The 16,382-nt window shown below is 38.6% G+C and overlaps 1 protein-coding gene across 1 annotated transcript in view; it reads right to left on the minus strand.

The window, feature by feature from the left end:
- Nucleotides 1-16,382, minus strand: part of HAO1 (hydroxyacid oxidase 1) — a 48,605-nt gene that overhangs the window by 5,299 nt on the left and 26,924 nt on the right. Inside the window, exons 4-5 of the mRNA XM_033094274.1 lie at nucleotides 9,751-9,926; nucleotides 4,506-4,597 (exon numbers count right to left, since the gene is read on the minus strand). Of these exons, the coding sequence (XP_032950165.1) occupies nucleotides 4,506-4,597; nucleotides 9,751-9,926 (268 nt within the window). The remainder of the gene's footprint in view (nucleotides 1-4,505; nucleotides 4,598-9,750; nucleotides 9,927-16,382) is intronic.

The raw sequence follows: 16,382 nt of genomic DNA on the forward strand, positions 1-16,382 counted from the left end.
ATTCACTGACTTATCCAACACTTCACCGAGGACCTGGTATATTCAACACATATGCCAGGCAGTTTAAGGCATCCAGAAAGAAACAGCACAGAGATGCAGGGAAGAATCCTACATGGATCTGACTCACAGAGACTCCTGCTCAAGTCATACTCTTCCAGGATGCTCCCTGTTCCTCCAAACGTCCACTCACGAGGAACTCTTAGCTTTCTATCTTCCTATAGCATTCATTGTTAATACTACTGATTTCTGACATTTTAGTCATGGAACCCTTTGAAGGTTTCACACCAAAGCAGTTGAACATAAATCAAAGCAGATAAAGCCAGAGCTTCTTTAGTTAAAGGTCATGGAGACCGAGTCTAGGCCACAGCCCATAAATCCTTCTCTGACTCTACCCTACTCCATCCATCTCCACCTACCATGTTTCCCCGAAAATAAGACTGGGTCTTATATTAATTTTTGCTGCAAAAGATGCATGAGGGCTTATGTTCAGGGGATGTCATCCTGAAAAATCATGCTAGGGCTTATTTGCCTGTTAGGTCTTATTTTCAGGGAAACACGGTATCACACTTCGCCAGGCAGCCCTGGGGTAGAGGGGGTCCTGCTAAGCAAGCTTAGACAATCACTGGCCCACGGAGGCTTGGCTGATTGTTTGCAACTGCAAAACTGGCTACAGTTATTTCCCTTCCTATCTTCATTTCCTTGCAATGTAACATTTCGTCTCCTCCCACCATAGGGCAGAAATGGGTCAATTTCCTCACCCCTTATATCTGAACTAGCCATTGTGCCCAACAGAATATGACAGAAATGACGACTTGTCTGTTCTAATCCGAGATCACAAGAGGCCTTGCATGCTTGCACTTACTGTGGAGGAACTCTCCCACCCTATGAGAACCAGCCCACTAAGTGCTAGAAGTGAGACCATGCAGAGCTGTCCCTGCTGAGGTCATCCTACACTAGCCTGTCCTAATAGACCCAGAAGCTGACCATAGGTACACAGGAGTAAGCCCAGCCAAGACCGGGAAAACAGCCCAGCTAATCTCAGCCCAAATTGCCAACTTACAAAATTGTGCCACAAGTAAATGGCTATTGAATTTAGCCAGTAAGTTTCAGAGTGGTTTGTTACACAGTAAAAGCTAACTGATACATCAAGTGTTTCTCAAAGGTAGAATTGCATGGATCCTGTTTAAAAGGAAAAGTAAAATCTCTTAGATCTCCTAGAAGATTCAATTTTGGAAACCCAAATACTTATTTTATGAAACTGTTCTACAGTTGACAATTTTCACTGGAAAAGAATGGCATATTTTTAAGCTTAAATCAGTTTGGGTCCCATTAGCATGAAAACAAAAATGAAAAATAAAACGCTGCTATGGTTCAAACTCCAGAGAATTTGTCTTTACACCCCAGTTTGAGATGCTGCAATATGGGTTTTGGAAGTCTATTTGATTCTATCATATTTTTCTCTAATTACTTCAAGACCAATCTTGGACACATTATTATCCTTGAGAGTAAGGAGCTTGATGTGAACTTAAATTTTTAATTCCTTTTGGGTATAGCAGAGGTCTGGCCGTAGTTCTCAGTAGGCTGGTGTTAAGACAAACTAAAGTTAAACTTCTATTCTAGGAGTCCTAGTGCTAAGTATTTCCCCATCCAAGGGAACTCTGTGATTTATAGGAATGTACAAAGTACATAGTCCAGTCGCTTTTTTCTTTCAATCAACACAATACTATGAAGAAGCTCAGGTGGAAAATTTAAGCAACTTGCTCACCTAGCTCTCACACCTTAGAAGAGGCAAGACAAGAACTTGAACCTAAGATCCTAGACTCCCATTTCGGTGCTCTTCCTATGACATCACTCTGCCTCTTTGATTCTGACTTGTGATGTCACAGAATCTGTAGGACAACAAGTCTTTCTGTGCATCTACTGAAAAGTTTTATACCACAGCCTCCTTCAAGCACTTTGCCACTCACCTGAAACCCCACATAGTAAGGAATAAAACATTTTCTTCATCAGCCGAATCCTTTCTCACTTTTCTCTCACCATCATGGTCCTTAAATTTGCTCTAAAGTATGAGGCTAAACTCAAGCAACCATCTCCTCTCTTGCATACAGTATGCAAAGGGGGAGGGTCATAGTTTTTTTTAAAACAGTCCAGAGACCACAGGTCAAAAAGCCTTTTATATAAATTTCCGTATCTCCTCAGCCAGAGGAAAATAAACCACATCATTTAGATATTTTTCTCTTAAAATCTAGTTAGATTTGATTTCAGTAGATTTAGATATTATTTTTAGAAAACAAACCTAATTTGGCCCGCACACAAAATCTATGTCTTCATACACTAGAGAGGCATAAATCCGCAAAAAAGCCTTGAGCTGTGACCGACCAACTTCTCCCTGCCCAGAGGAGGTCTTCACTCTCCAACTCTTTATTTATCTGCCGGCAACATTTAATATCACCTAAGAAGATAGGTCTCTATAAGTTTAACTGAATTGGAAAGGGCTGAAAGCTTCCAGTTTTATGATTTCAATTCTTGACAGTATAATCCTTCCCTATGCAAAGACTTGGTTCATTCCTACCATTAGTGCTTTAGGAAAAACTATGAGTACAGATATGTACACCCAATATTCCCTTGTAGTCATTGAGTCTGCCCGAAGACCTACACAGCTGGTCTATGGATTTAGTTAGATCAACCTGCTAGCTCAATGAAACAACAATCCATTACTACTTGACTAAATTATTTGTTCTATTCTACGTAGAGTTGTTTGAATAAATTCAACTGTTCACCCAAATTAAAGGCATCCATCTAATAATTATGATTCTGATAAAAAGGGGAAAAAGGCACATGATGATCCATTTGAGAGAGAGTGGTCTAGAAAGTCCGTCCACATTATTTGAATATAATATTTTTAAGTGTTGTTACATGATGCTAGCTTACTTTGCCTATAATAAACTGGATTATAGGATATTTAAGTATAAGGCTCCAAAGAGATCATCTAATGATGTTTAAACTTTAACAGGTGAGAAAAATAAGATTTGGAATGGAAACTGATTCCCTTTGCCCTGTCTCAGTTCAGGTCCTTCTCTCTTTCCTCGGCTATCATAAAAATCTAGGCCACCTAATTGATCTTCCTGCCTCCTGTCAAACCAAAATCCAATTTATAAGACTCTTTGCTGCTCAATCAAACTCTTCTATTACATATCCAATGACTCATCATATGCAAGAACCTCCTCCCTTTCCTGTCCAGGTAGGCATATTTCCTAGGACTCTCCCACCCCCACCAAGTACTGCAAACAAAATGGATTACTTGGAATTTCCCAAACAAGTCCCATCCTTTCTCAGTCCATATTGAGGCTCACACCTCTAAAAACAGGGGTCCTATGGGGACAGAGCAGAGGTGAAAGGCAACTGCAAAACCATTGCCTCATCTAAAAGCATCTTGGCCAAGTCCCCACAAGTGGGCAGCATGGCAGGGAACTACTTTTTAATACCCCACTCCACCTACAGCTCCTGGACCCCACTCAGGATCATGCATCCATGAAATCCACCCCAGGATACATGTATGTGTCTGTCTCCATGACTTTTGATCCATTTCTGGGCCCCTAATCCTTGCTCTTAAAATCTGCCCCAGTGCCTCTGTTGGTCTCCTTGGCTCTTGGCCCTCTTGGGGCTATTTTCCGTCACAGTTTTAACTCAGTCCCAAACCTTTCCAGACAGTTTAGTTTACTTTTATATCTAGATTTTGGACTCTGGTTTGCCTAGCATAATGTTTATAGTGTATAAAAGCCATAGATGCACATTGGGAATCTCCTGGGTAGCTTTAAAAAATACTGACGTTTATGCCCCCAGAGATTCTGATGAATTGATCTGGGGTGCAGCCTGGGCATCAGGATTCTTTAAAGTTCCCCAAGTGAACTTTAAAGTTCTCATGTGCAGCCAGAGGAGTTCATAGCTTAAGTACTTAAGCCTGCTTGCAACTGATCTCCCCGCACATGGGCCATAGGATTTCCATCTCTTTTCCAACCCACCCACCCTCTCTCGGCAGCTCTTCAAACCCATGTCCACAGGATATTCCAGTCTTTCCCTCCTCCTGAATTCTTGTCACAATTGTATCAATGATCTCAAACTCCACCGAGTTTTTACATTAGTTTTTAATTACAACTATCTGTTAGGAGTTCTCTTTTTTTGGACTTTTATGGCATAATCACTTCATATTGTACCTATCAGTATACCTATGAATACAAAAATAATCCCTACCCGCAAATGACTTGTTATTTAACAAGGGCTTTTATAAATTTACAAATAAATGTATTGGACTAATGAACGATCTAATTTAAGTAGTTATGTGCCACTAAACTTAAAATTCAAGATCTCATGTACATAATCATATATATTTCACCTGGAGCATTCACACAAAAATATTCACAGAGAAGAGGCAGACACAGAGATAATCAAAACTGTGATGAAAATGAGAACTCCAAAGAGAAATCCCGTCATATGCCGCAACTCACAGTGGCTGGCACCCCATCAAGTTGTCGAGCCCCATGATTTGACACCAAGATCCCATCCAAACCATGTTTAACTGCCTCCATTGCATCATCTCCTAGAAAAAGCAGGACAACCATTAACCATAGTATGGAAAAAGCAACTTAATAGATGGCTTGGGTTTAGAGGTTGAAGCTCCCCTGTCAAAGGGAGCCTGACCTCACACATATACACACGTATGATTTGCGGGGAACCTTTAGGACAGAAATATACCCAAGCATTAAATCTAGAGTAGTCGTGATAAGTTCCTTGGCCCAAAAAAGTTAGCACTTACAATTTAATTATAAAATAAAATTACCCATAGATACCAAATTGACATCCCGTTAAAATTTATTTATCCTCATAAAGAAGTGCCTTTGCTAAGTATTTTTTATTGCTGTTAATAAGATCATGCCATTTAGCATTAAGCAGACTTACTCCTCTACAATTTCGATAGCATAAAAGAATGTATGTGGCAAGTGCTTTAGGTGTAACAGGTAATGAACAAGTCTAATTCAAAAATATTTTTAAATACAAATTTATAACTTCAGTAATTGTTTTACGTTATATTGTTCTATAATTAAATGTATTTTGACCATTGAAATCTGTCAAAAGGTAATATTAAAATTATGGTACATCTCTAGTCATGCTTCCAAGTATATTGATTTCTGAAACTATAGTTTTAAAATAGATTGTTCTCTTAAATCAAGTTCCAACATTTTTTTATGTTTTATATTTTAAACTATTATTTTCAGCATGCTCCCAGTAACAAATGATTTGTTAACGGAATGAAAGTAATACTAGTTCTCAAATTTAACACTCAAAGTAACTGGTCTAAGGTTGTAATGAAAATCAGATTTTGGAAACTTAAGCAGATGGGTACAGAATATTGTATATATTTATAAATTCAACAATGGAGGTGAAGGGCAGGCCGGACTAAGAATAATAAGATTCATAGAAGAATCTGTAACTCTGATGGGTTTCAAATTTTATGCTAAAACACCATTTCCAAACTGTGTTTCATGGAACACCACTTTCCAAATATTCTAATTTTTTAAAACAGTGCTGGTATTATTTTTCTTCTAAAATTATAGGCATATGAAAATGTTAAATCCATGTTTTATGGACTGACTGTCTGTGTGACCCCAAAATCCATAACCTCCAATGTGACAGTATTTGAAGATGGGGTCGTTGGGGAATAATTATGGTTAGATGAGGTCATGAGTTGGGGTTCTCATGATGATATTAGTGCCCCTATAAGAAGAGAGCAGAGAACTAACTCTCTCTCTCTCTCTCTCTCTCTCTCTCTCTCTCTCTCTCTCTCTCAGCTCCTACAAAGAAGAGGCCATATGAGAACACAGTTAAAAGGTGGCCTCTGCAACCCAAAGGAAGAGCCTGCACCCAGAAAATGACCATGGTGGAACCCTAATCTCAGACTTCCAGCCATCAGAATTGTGAGAAAATAAATTTTTGTTAAGCTACCCAGTCTATGATATTTTGTTATGGTGGCTACGCTAAGACATCATGTCATCATGTGGTTGTTGTTAGAATCCACCTTTAAGAAATGCTATGAGAGACTCTAAAATGCAATGAGATAGTATGAAACGTGTTCTGAGATATATATATATATATCAGTGTTTACCAACTAACTTCTTTGTATGTTATTTATTCATCTGTAAGCCTGAGTTGGTTAGGCATTTTATTATATACTCAATAAATGAGTGATATTCTATATTTATTTCATATTAAATATAAAATCTAGTGTTTCTATGAGACCTTTTTTTGGCTGTTTTAATCCAAGTTTTACATTTTATTTTAACACAGAGAGAAAAGCATGCTGCCTTACTGAGAGGGTCAAACTGCTCTGATTTAGGAAAATGTTCACGAACCTTTGATATTTTCATTAATGTTTAGAGTTTATGAATATGGCATTCCACATTTGTTAATTGCCAGTCACTACATTAATTGATTGACAAATATAATAGTCAATAGGGAATAGTAGTGTTTGCTATTTTATTAATACATTATTTCCATATTTAATCTAAAATACCAAAGTGAACTGTAAATACTCAAGATTTACCCTGACGGCCTCAGGGCTTTTGACCAGGACTCTGTTATATCTTACAGGAATTTAGTAACTCAATCCTAGATACATGGTAGCAATTTTGAACACAATCCAGGAACACTGAGTGAATATTCTCTGAGAGCGTCTTGAAAAAAAAATTGTACAGAAAATGAGCTAGTTAGGAAACAGTTTCTGAGAAACAGAAAGCCACTAGAGAAGTGAGACAACCTAGTTAAATATTTTAATTAAAAAAAATAACAACAACTCTAAGAAGCATTATGCCTTTGCTCATAAAGCCATTTGTTTGTTAGCGTGAGTTCTAGCAAAGACCAAATCCTGTCTCAAATACATGTTTGGAGTTTCGTGTTGAAGTTTTCCAAGGGCAGAGTTTAACCACAGGAAGAGATTACATCTTGTACTCCAATTTGCATTCATTAAAATGCAATTCTTAAAATGGTGGTAATAGATATTTTTCCAGTTGCCCATGATTCCACGTGCCTACAAACATAATCTGCATCTTTCTGGTTAAAGAAAAATGAAAGAAGATAGGCGACTCTCAGTCAATCCATGCGACTTAACTTCTCCGTGAAGATCTGTGAAATAGTGAGCACTAATTACCCCAGAACTGACCTCGCCATCCTTGAACTGCTCCCCACCCCCGTCCAGATTGAGGATACGAGCTACCCCATGCAGTTGTTGTCATAGAGGTGATTCTTGTTTGTTAAATAAATGAAATAAATAGTTACAGGAAAACTAGACATTCTAAACTGTACTTGTATAAAGAAGTTATTTCCTTTCAAATGCCAAATGTCCCATCACTCTTTCTTTTGCTTTTGAGCTCTCTCTAATTTATAGACTCATCTAATTTTCGCTGAGGATTTTGCTTAGTAAACCTCTGGGCTATTTACTGTGTGCAAAACATTATGAAAATATGTAAACAAGTCACACGATCCAGATGGATGAGAAGGTCGTGGTCCTGATCAAGATGACTACAGAATGAAGTTCTAGAAGCCAAAATATTTTTAACAAAACACGTGTTAGTAAAGCCTAATTCAATAGATTTCCATCATATTCTAGAGGACCAACTTGTAGAAAATGATATATATTTGGAATCTTAATTTGAAAAGTTAGTTAAAAAAATTACATAATCTCTTTCTTATATTTGTTCCCTATTAAACGTAGACAAATATGGAACCATACTAAAATTTTATTCTTCCTTGGTGTTTTCAAGCCAGTTGCCCTGGGCTACCACTGTGATGTGAGTGAATTAAATGCTTGAAAATGCATTAATTTTCTAATTCAATTGCATTCTCTCAGTTCCTTCAAGTCAGGCACAATTATCTCTTGACTGAGCACCGACAGTTTCTTAAATGTGCTATCTGCCCCTAGTTTTGCCACTTCCATCCATTAGTTCCATTATACAAAGTGTGACTTTTCTAAAATGCTAATCTGATGGTGTCCCTTGCTCCCTGATAAAGATTCTTAGTAATCCTCAAACATCTTACAGTCTACCTTCTCTAATATGGCTTATATGTTTCATAAATTGTTACTTATAACTGCCTTATTTTACCAGTATTTCAGTCTGAGAGTCATTTGACCTGATATCATAGCAAAACTCAAGCATCATCTTTCATTCGGAAATGAAACCTTCCCTAACCTACTCTTAGGATTGCCCACACCCTATTTTAAACACCCTTATACCACATACATTTTGATCTCAGCACTTGTAACATCTTATTGCACCCAAATTCTTGTTTATATATATCTGTCCCTTTTTGGCTAGGGACCTCAAATAATAATAATTATTATTTTTTTTAAATTTAGCACACAGTAAGCATGATACATGTTTATGTAAGGAATGACTGAGTGAATGAATAAGTGATTTGACAAGTGAATGAGGGGGGCAGAACCGTCAAGCTAATGTTAGAACTTAGAGTTGAAGGCAGCTGCAGGAAGGAGCACTAATAATCACGGATGACAATATGGATGTAAGGGAAGTGAAACTGTTGTTTAAAAGTGTTTGTAACATCAGGCTCTACTCACTGAAATTTAATGTTTCAGAAGTTTTGGACTAGGACAATGATCAACTGGAAAGAGTATAACAATATTTTTTTAGAAGCACAGATTAAGACAGATTTAAATATATTTCCACTACTTGAAAGCTTCACTGGACCCATTCTTTTACTTTTATTAGCTTCATTCTGCATACATAAGATTAAATAGATATAGTCAGTGGTAGACCTAGAGCTTTACAAATAGGGGCCATGGGACTCACACGTATTCAAGTAAAACCTATAAAAAGTTTTGATTCTAAGTTGTTGTTAAACCCTGAGATAAGTTAATAGAATTTCTCACCTCTGAGCCATTTACATAATTTTTTCCATTTAAAATAATATGTATTTGGCAGTTATCTATTTACTCATACTGATTAAAAAAAAGGTTTTCAAAGGCAAGAAAACATTTTTATGGGTGAACACATTTATACTCCAAATGATTACAGTCACTGGTACATCCCTGTGGGATTGAATAGTGGGGAAGTAGTTCCTTAATATCCATGGCTGGATAACTGAGGATTTTAATGTCCTAGTCAACCATTCTTTAAAGGGAGGTGATGTGAGATCACCACACTCAAAAATCAGTCCTAGTCATAAGTACTTGGAGGAAACAGGAGAAAAATAGAAAAGGCTCTTAAAACAGGTCTGGGCTGTCATAATATCATCCTTGGGGCTTCTCATTGGCCTGAGAGCAACTGTTGCAGCTTTCAGTCAAAGTAGGACCTTCTAGTAGGTTGGTGCAAAAGTAACTGCACTTTTAAAGGTTAAAAACAATTGCAAAAACCGCAATTACTTTTGCACCAACCTAATAGATCTTGCCAAGAGCCATGATTTGGTAACAGCTCCAAAATAAGGCAACAGTATCCCAGTGCTTTAAAAAGGGTAAGTTCTTGCTTCATGAGAGTCCTGCTCTCCTTCAGTATATTGCCTAAGAATGAGGAACTAACTTCACTAACTTCCAATCACTAACTTCAAAAGAGAGAATTGAGAGATGGAATGTCTTTTTCAACATCCATGTCAATTCTTCCTGATTGTTTTCCCTTAGAAACATCATGATCATATCCACAAAGGATCATAAAATCAGTATGAACTCAAGTAGAGAAATAAACAAACCTCTCAAAATGCCTTTTGCGACAATTGGTAGTGATGTCAGCCCTCTCAGCCATTTAATATCCTCCCAGCTGATAGATGGGTCTATCGCTTTAGCCACATATGAAGCAAGTCCGCTGTTGTCTCCAAAATTCTCCTTAGGAGAAAATGCTAAATCACTGGTTTCAAAATTTTTCATTCTGAAATAAAGATATATATATATAAAATGAGAAACTTCCCAAAGGTAGAGATATCTTTACAATGACTCATTCAATGGGGGAAAAAAAGTTACCGTTTTCAAATCAATTGGCTGCTCACACCTCAACCATCTATAGGTTGGTTGCATGCATATTTTCCATGGTTTGATGTAGGGTTTTGGGATAAAATGTGACAGTCTAGTGGACTTAACTGGTCATTTAAAGTTTAGCTTTCATCTTAGGCTATTTTTATATAAATAAATCAGTTTCAAGGAAAAATGTATGGTCACGTTCAAATATCTCTACCCATTTAAGCCAGTTTATGATATAGACAACACATTTGATGCGATTTTCAGCCATCAATGCATACTAATAGTGATGATGAACTCTTTCGTAGTACATTACAATTTACAAAGGGCTTTCATATACCAATATTATCACAATTTAAAAAAATTTTAGGAAACAAAATTGATACTCTGTGATTCCTGTTTTACATGGAAAATAAAAACAGAAGTACAGAATGAGATGCCGCAAGTATAAAACTAGCTAAGGCAGCATTTGATCTCCAAACTGGGTCTATTGACTTCCAATTACGTTCTCTTTATTCAGATCTCAGTTGCAACCTGGCAATTGCATTTGACTTCAGGAAACCTTCCAACGTCCTTTGTAAAATTCTAGAGAAGATTGGAACTGCAATAACATGTTCTAACCCCTTCTGTCTGTGGCCATTATAGACACTTTCCTTACTATTATGGTGGGTTTAGGGAGAAGTGGGATGTTTCTCAGCAGGTGAGTTATCAGTTCTTGCTTTTCCTTCCCCAATTCAGGTGTTTTCTTTGAGGCTTTCCATCTGCTGACTCAAACTTCCCAGTCTTGCAGACAATCTTCAGCAGGGCATGAGCTTTCTGATTATCAAGACCTTCATTTCTTTGCCTGTGGTGTAATGGTTAATTTTATGTATCTACTTAACTGACTGGGCTAAGGGATGGTGAACATTTCTGGGTATTTCTGTGAGGATATTTTTGGATGAGATTAGCATTTGAATTTGTAAACCAAGTAAAGATGATCACCCTCACCAATGTGGTTGGGCATCATCTAACCTGTTGAAAGCCCAAATTGAACAAGAAGGTGAGGTGAGGGAAGGACAAATTTGTGCTCTCTGCTCGAGTTGGGATATCCACCATCCCCTGCCCTTGGACATTGGAACTACTGGTTGTCAAGCCTTCAGACTCAGGTCAGGACTTATCCTATTGGCCCCCTGGTTCTCAGGCCTTCAGGTTGGGGCTGGAACACCATCACTGGTTTTCCTGGGCCTCCAGCTTGTAGACAGCAGAGCTTAGTAGAAGATCTTGTACAGTAGATCTTGTAGAAGACAGGAGGTCTTCTCAGCCTCCATAATCATGTGAGCTAATCTCTCATAATCAATCTCTCTCTCTCTTGCTCCCTAAGCAGCTCCCCAGGCAGCTCCCCAGGTTTCTGTGGCTGATTTTTTTTTCCTTTTTTTGGTGATTTTTTAAAAAATAGCTCTATTAAGATATCATTCACATACCACACAGTTCAAGTAATGTTTCTTATATATACACACACTAGTATATATCCTATTGGTTCTGTTTCTCTGGAGCGTCTAATACACATGGCATTGCCTTGCTCCTGGAGCCTGAGTCACCACCCACACAGCAGACTTAAAATGTCAGGTGTTTTGATGTATACATACCCCAGCTCCTTCAATCCTAGGCAGACTGACTCTGAGCCATCTTCTACATGATATCCCAGACTTTCCCAGCAGGATTAAGCTTCAGTTGACCACAGTTGTAACTGTCTTGATAACATGACCGTTGTTCACTGCCTTCCCTCCTATGCATCAGTATCCCACTCCTCTACCAGTATTCCCTTCATCTTCTGAAGGAACTGCCAGCACTTCAGTCGCTGGCTCCAGTCTGCTCCCACAGGAACCCAAACTGAGACACAGCTCCACGGAGTTGCTGTCTTCCCCTATGTCGAATTTTGTTAACTCAGCTTGGCCCAGAATTTCTCTGACTCACTTATAAGATGCTACTACTGACTCACTCTATACCTGCAGTCTTTTCTCTTGGTCTAATGTCCTGATATCCTTACTAGATTTGGGGAATTTCCTAAACTAGGAACAAAGTCTCTTCCGCCTGCAACTGTGACCATTAGTTGGATGGATGGCCATCTGGATACACAATGACATCATAAATACGACTTAGCTGCCTACAGTCTCAAATCCAATTGCGAACTTCAGTTCCTCTGAAAGGTATCTTTGAATGATGACAATGAGCTGGATTCACATTGCTCTTCTGCACATTATAAACTACCCTGCTAGCTAATCATCTCTTTGGGCAAACAACCAAACAAACAAACAAACAAACCCAGCTATATATTGATCTCTGGCTTTGTCATAGCTCTTTTTTCCTTTCCACTAGCTCTGCCACTGAAATATAGAAAGGATGTTGGAGCCATATGTATAACAATTTTTATATCAACCTCGAAGTACGCAGACATGCTATTTTAAAATTATTTTTGAAAAGGAACGTAAGACTTCCATTAAAACAAAACTAAGTTTAATACGTTTTACATTTTAATGTACTTTCAACTAAAATAGCTGATTGGGTAGCTTAGATGGCATATATTATCATAGGACATGAACATTCACAAATCACATAACTGTACTCAAGCCATTGGCAACGTTTTCATTATAACAATTAAACAGTCCTATAGTTTCATGAACTTGGGTGGCCATTAAAGATCAGAGAAAATTCCAATTCCATTAGAGTCATACTGGTACTCATCTATTTGGTTAACTTTGGTAGGGATTTCAGCTGAAATAGTTGCATATCTTTTCACCAAACCACTTAGGGCTGTACATTTTATCACAGACTGGGGTCTTCTATTGTCATCCTAACTGGAATTAAGCTAACTTCTGGTCAATAAACATACCCTGATTATGGAGACCTATTCCATTACTTAGGAATGATATTAAATTCCAAAATTTCAAGTAATATTGTTAAGAAAAAGGTCCGGTCTGTCTCTCCCATAGCAAGACCAGAGGTGGGGGGTGGTGGGGGATAAGAAAAACAGCTGTATGTGTATATACTCTGCATAGCACCCCACCCCCTCCCAAACAAGCTACAGTGTTTCAGCAGGGGCGGGGTGAAAGGGTGAAATGGATAGGAAAAAACAGAAACATGGATAAAATTATATAAATAACTGTTGTTATTCTTGGACGGTGAAATACAGATCAACACTTGAATGAATGTTGCCTTACAGAAATTTCAGTGCACAATGAAGCCTTGTTGTTACTCTAAAACGTTGTTCAAAGCCAGAAGCCAAGAAAAAGTTTTCAGATATCTTGACAGAGACCCGCGATGGAGTGTTTTACCAATGGCTCTGAAGGAAACCTCCATGAATGCTATTTTTATTTGAATTATGACATATACACAAAAAACACTTAAAGCGGCTGCTGATAACCAAAGTATTCCATTTCATAAGGAAGGAAAGGGACAACATCAAAATAATAACATGATTACTTATGATTTAATTCTCTGAATCCCAATCTATTTAGTGACTCAAAGAGAAGGGATAGAATTTCTTCTTCGTAAGGGACTCATTGTGCCTTGAATGTTCCTCAAACATACTTTTTAACCTAATATAGAAATTATTTTAGCTTTTAGTAAGTTACATCATAAAAATAGTAACAACTACTAAAAGAAACATTAAGAAGTTAAACATTATTAAATCACCAATAGTAACACTAATAATAATAAAATATTATTGAGAAATGTATATTATTTAAGTATTGGTTATATAACATTAAAGAAAAAGCTATGTGTCTCCATAGTGGGACACAAAATGAAAGATAACAACCAATATGAGAGAGACATACAGATAGATTCGTCATACATACAGCAATTGGTACATGGTCCACCAGCCTTTAATTCTGTGCTTAGGAGAACACTTATATTGAGACCATAACCCTGTTAATTTTTTCTTCAGTGTGGCTAGGTAATTAGAAGGAAGGTTCAGAGCATGGATTTTAAGTGTGAGATTAAGCCCTTGTTCAACTTTTTACTAGTCATGTTTTATTGGGTTAATCTCATATGATCTAGTATAATTTATTTATTTATTCACCATTACTTACTGAGCACCTACTGGGTGCTGGTGTTTTAAATACTTAGGATATACCAGTAAATTAAACAGTCAAAAACCCCTGGCCACATAGGGTTGACACTCTAGCAAGGAGAGACAGAAAATAAACAATAAATACAATCAGTAAGTAATTTATGGAGCATGTTAGCACATACGTACTATAAAAAAAAAAAAAGAAAAAAAAAGTAGAGCAGAATAAGAGGGAAGTGAGCTGGTAGAGGCTTAACTTGAAATTTTAAATATGGTAATCAGACTTGGCCTCATTGGGAAACTGCCTTGTAGAGGCAATAGGCAGAGCCAGGGTTGTATATGCTTCCTGTTGCTGCTATAACAAATAACCACAAACCTAGAGGCTTTAAAATGACACAAGTCTATTCATTACAGTTCTGGAGGTCAGAAATCCAACATGATTCTCACTGGACTAAACTCAAGGTGGGAATAGGGCTGTTCTGGAGGCTCTTGGGTAGAATCCATTTCCTTGCCTGTTCCAGCTTCTATAGACCACCTAGAGTCCCTGAGTTCTGATGCTATGATTCCCACCTCTGCTTCTATCATCACATTTCCTTCTCTGGCCCTGACACTCCTACCTCCCTCTTATAAGGACTAATTACATTAAGCCTATAGGGTAATCCAGGATAATCTTTACATCTCACATCCTTAGTGACACCTGCAAAGTCTCTTTTGTCATGTAAAGTAATATTTGCAGGTTCCCGGGATTGGGACATTGGCATCTTTGGGAGGGCATTATTCTGTTTGACACGGTTTATATTGTGAATGGTTTTCTAACCCAAGAATTCAGAGGCAATTAGACCATGTATCAAGCCCTTCTTGAAAATATTTCCCTCTCCACCACCTCTTCAAGAGTCCCACACATATTATGTCTCTGCTGTTTATTTTTATTTTGGTTTCCCAATGTACAGATATGTAGACCCATTCCCTGATATCAAGAGGTAAAGAAAGTGAAGACGTTAGTGGAACATTGATTTTGAGCAAGAATGTTACAGGCAGAGGGGTGAGTCAGTACTGAGGCTATAAGGTGTAACTGCTCTTGGCAGGTTGCAAAAAGAATTAGGGAAGCCAACGTGGCTCAGAAGAGTGAGTAAAAATGAGGGGGCTAGCAGATGAGGTCAGAAAAGTAATGGGGGGGGCCTCCTCAAGTAAAGCTTCACAGGCCACTTTTATTGTCAGAGGGCTGGGAAGAAAGCGGCGGTCTGATCTTATTTTGTGTGATCTGTTCTGGTTGTTGAGATTAAGAAATCATTTAAGGGCTTAAGGAAACATGTCCCCAGGCAAATCATTGAAAGGATAGGTGTCATGATTTACTGCGACCTTAGTCAATGATTGGAAATTACTTTTCTTCTTTTTCAATTTCTCTGGCACTACACCAAAGAGCCAAATCTTTATCCAGAGGAAATGAATCGTTTCCATGGGATAGAGAGAAAGACAAAAGCCCTGCCTTAAAACCTCAGAAATCAGTCTGGTGAACTGTCTTCATTCCTTGCTTCTTCCAAGAGCAGTTAGGCATTCTCCTTACTCCCTCTCAGTTTCAGGCACCTCCATCTCATTCACAATGTACACACAAATATGTGTTTTGCATACAGATCAAGCAGAGACTACCAAACTCCTGAACTCTGGCTCGTTCCCAGATGCCAAAAGTCGGGACCCTCCCCCCACCCAGGCAGAGGAAGTGGCAAGGGCTGGAAGGAGCCACTGCTTTACAGACTCTTTCTCCTCTGGATTTCCTGCCTCCCTCGCCTGCCAAACCTCACTTCTGAAAAGCCCGGCTTCACCTTCTATGAGTCAGGTCAGTTTCAGAAAGAAACCTGATTTCATATCAGGCTGTAACAGATGAGCTTTTCGGTTGTATGTGGCCTCAAACGGAAGCCTGGGCCTCCCATTAGTGTGGGCTGCCTTCGACTGCTGAATGTGGGCCACGGAGGAGCTGACCAGAAGGTGCTGGCCCGCCCTGAAGGTCTCGAGGACAAACAAGGCCACCATGCGCTCTGGGGGCTAGGGGTACTGGGCTGTGGGGTGTTTCCTGTGTTCCCAGTCATCTGGATGTGTTCATTATTTGCTCATCTTCAGATGGGAGATGTGACAAGCTGTGAAGCTGTGGCCCCTCCTGTGCACATGGACAGCTGAAAAGAGCCTTTGTCTCATGGTCTTTCACATCATCTGGGTGGGAGCCCAGGAGCAGCGCAAAAGGGGAAAAAAGCAAATCAATCTTCCCACTCCTGACTGAGTGACGGTGGCACTGAAGGAGCAAGAGATACCAGCCAGAATTAGCAACTG

This window comes from Rhinolophus ferrumequinum, chromosome 23, assembly GCF_004115265.2.
Source record: "Rhinolophus ferrumequinum isolate MPI-CBG mRhiFer1 chromosome 23, mRhiFer1_v1.p, whole genome shotgun sequence".
In the NCBI taxonomy this organism is placed as follows: domain Eukaryota; kingdom Metazoa; phylum Chordata; class Mammalia; order Chiroptera; family Rhinolophidae; genus Rhinolophus; species Rhinolophus ferrumequinum.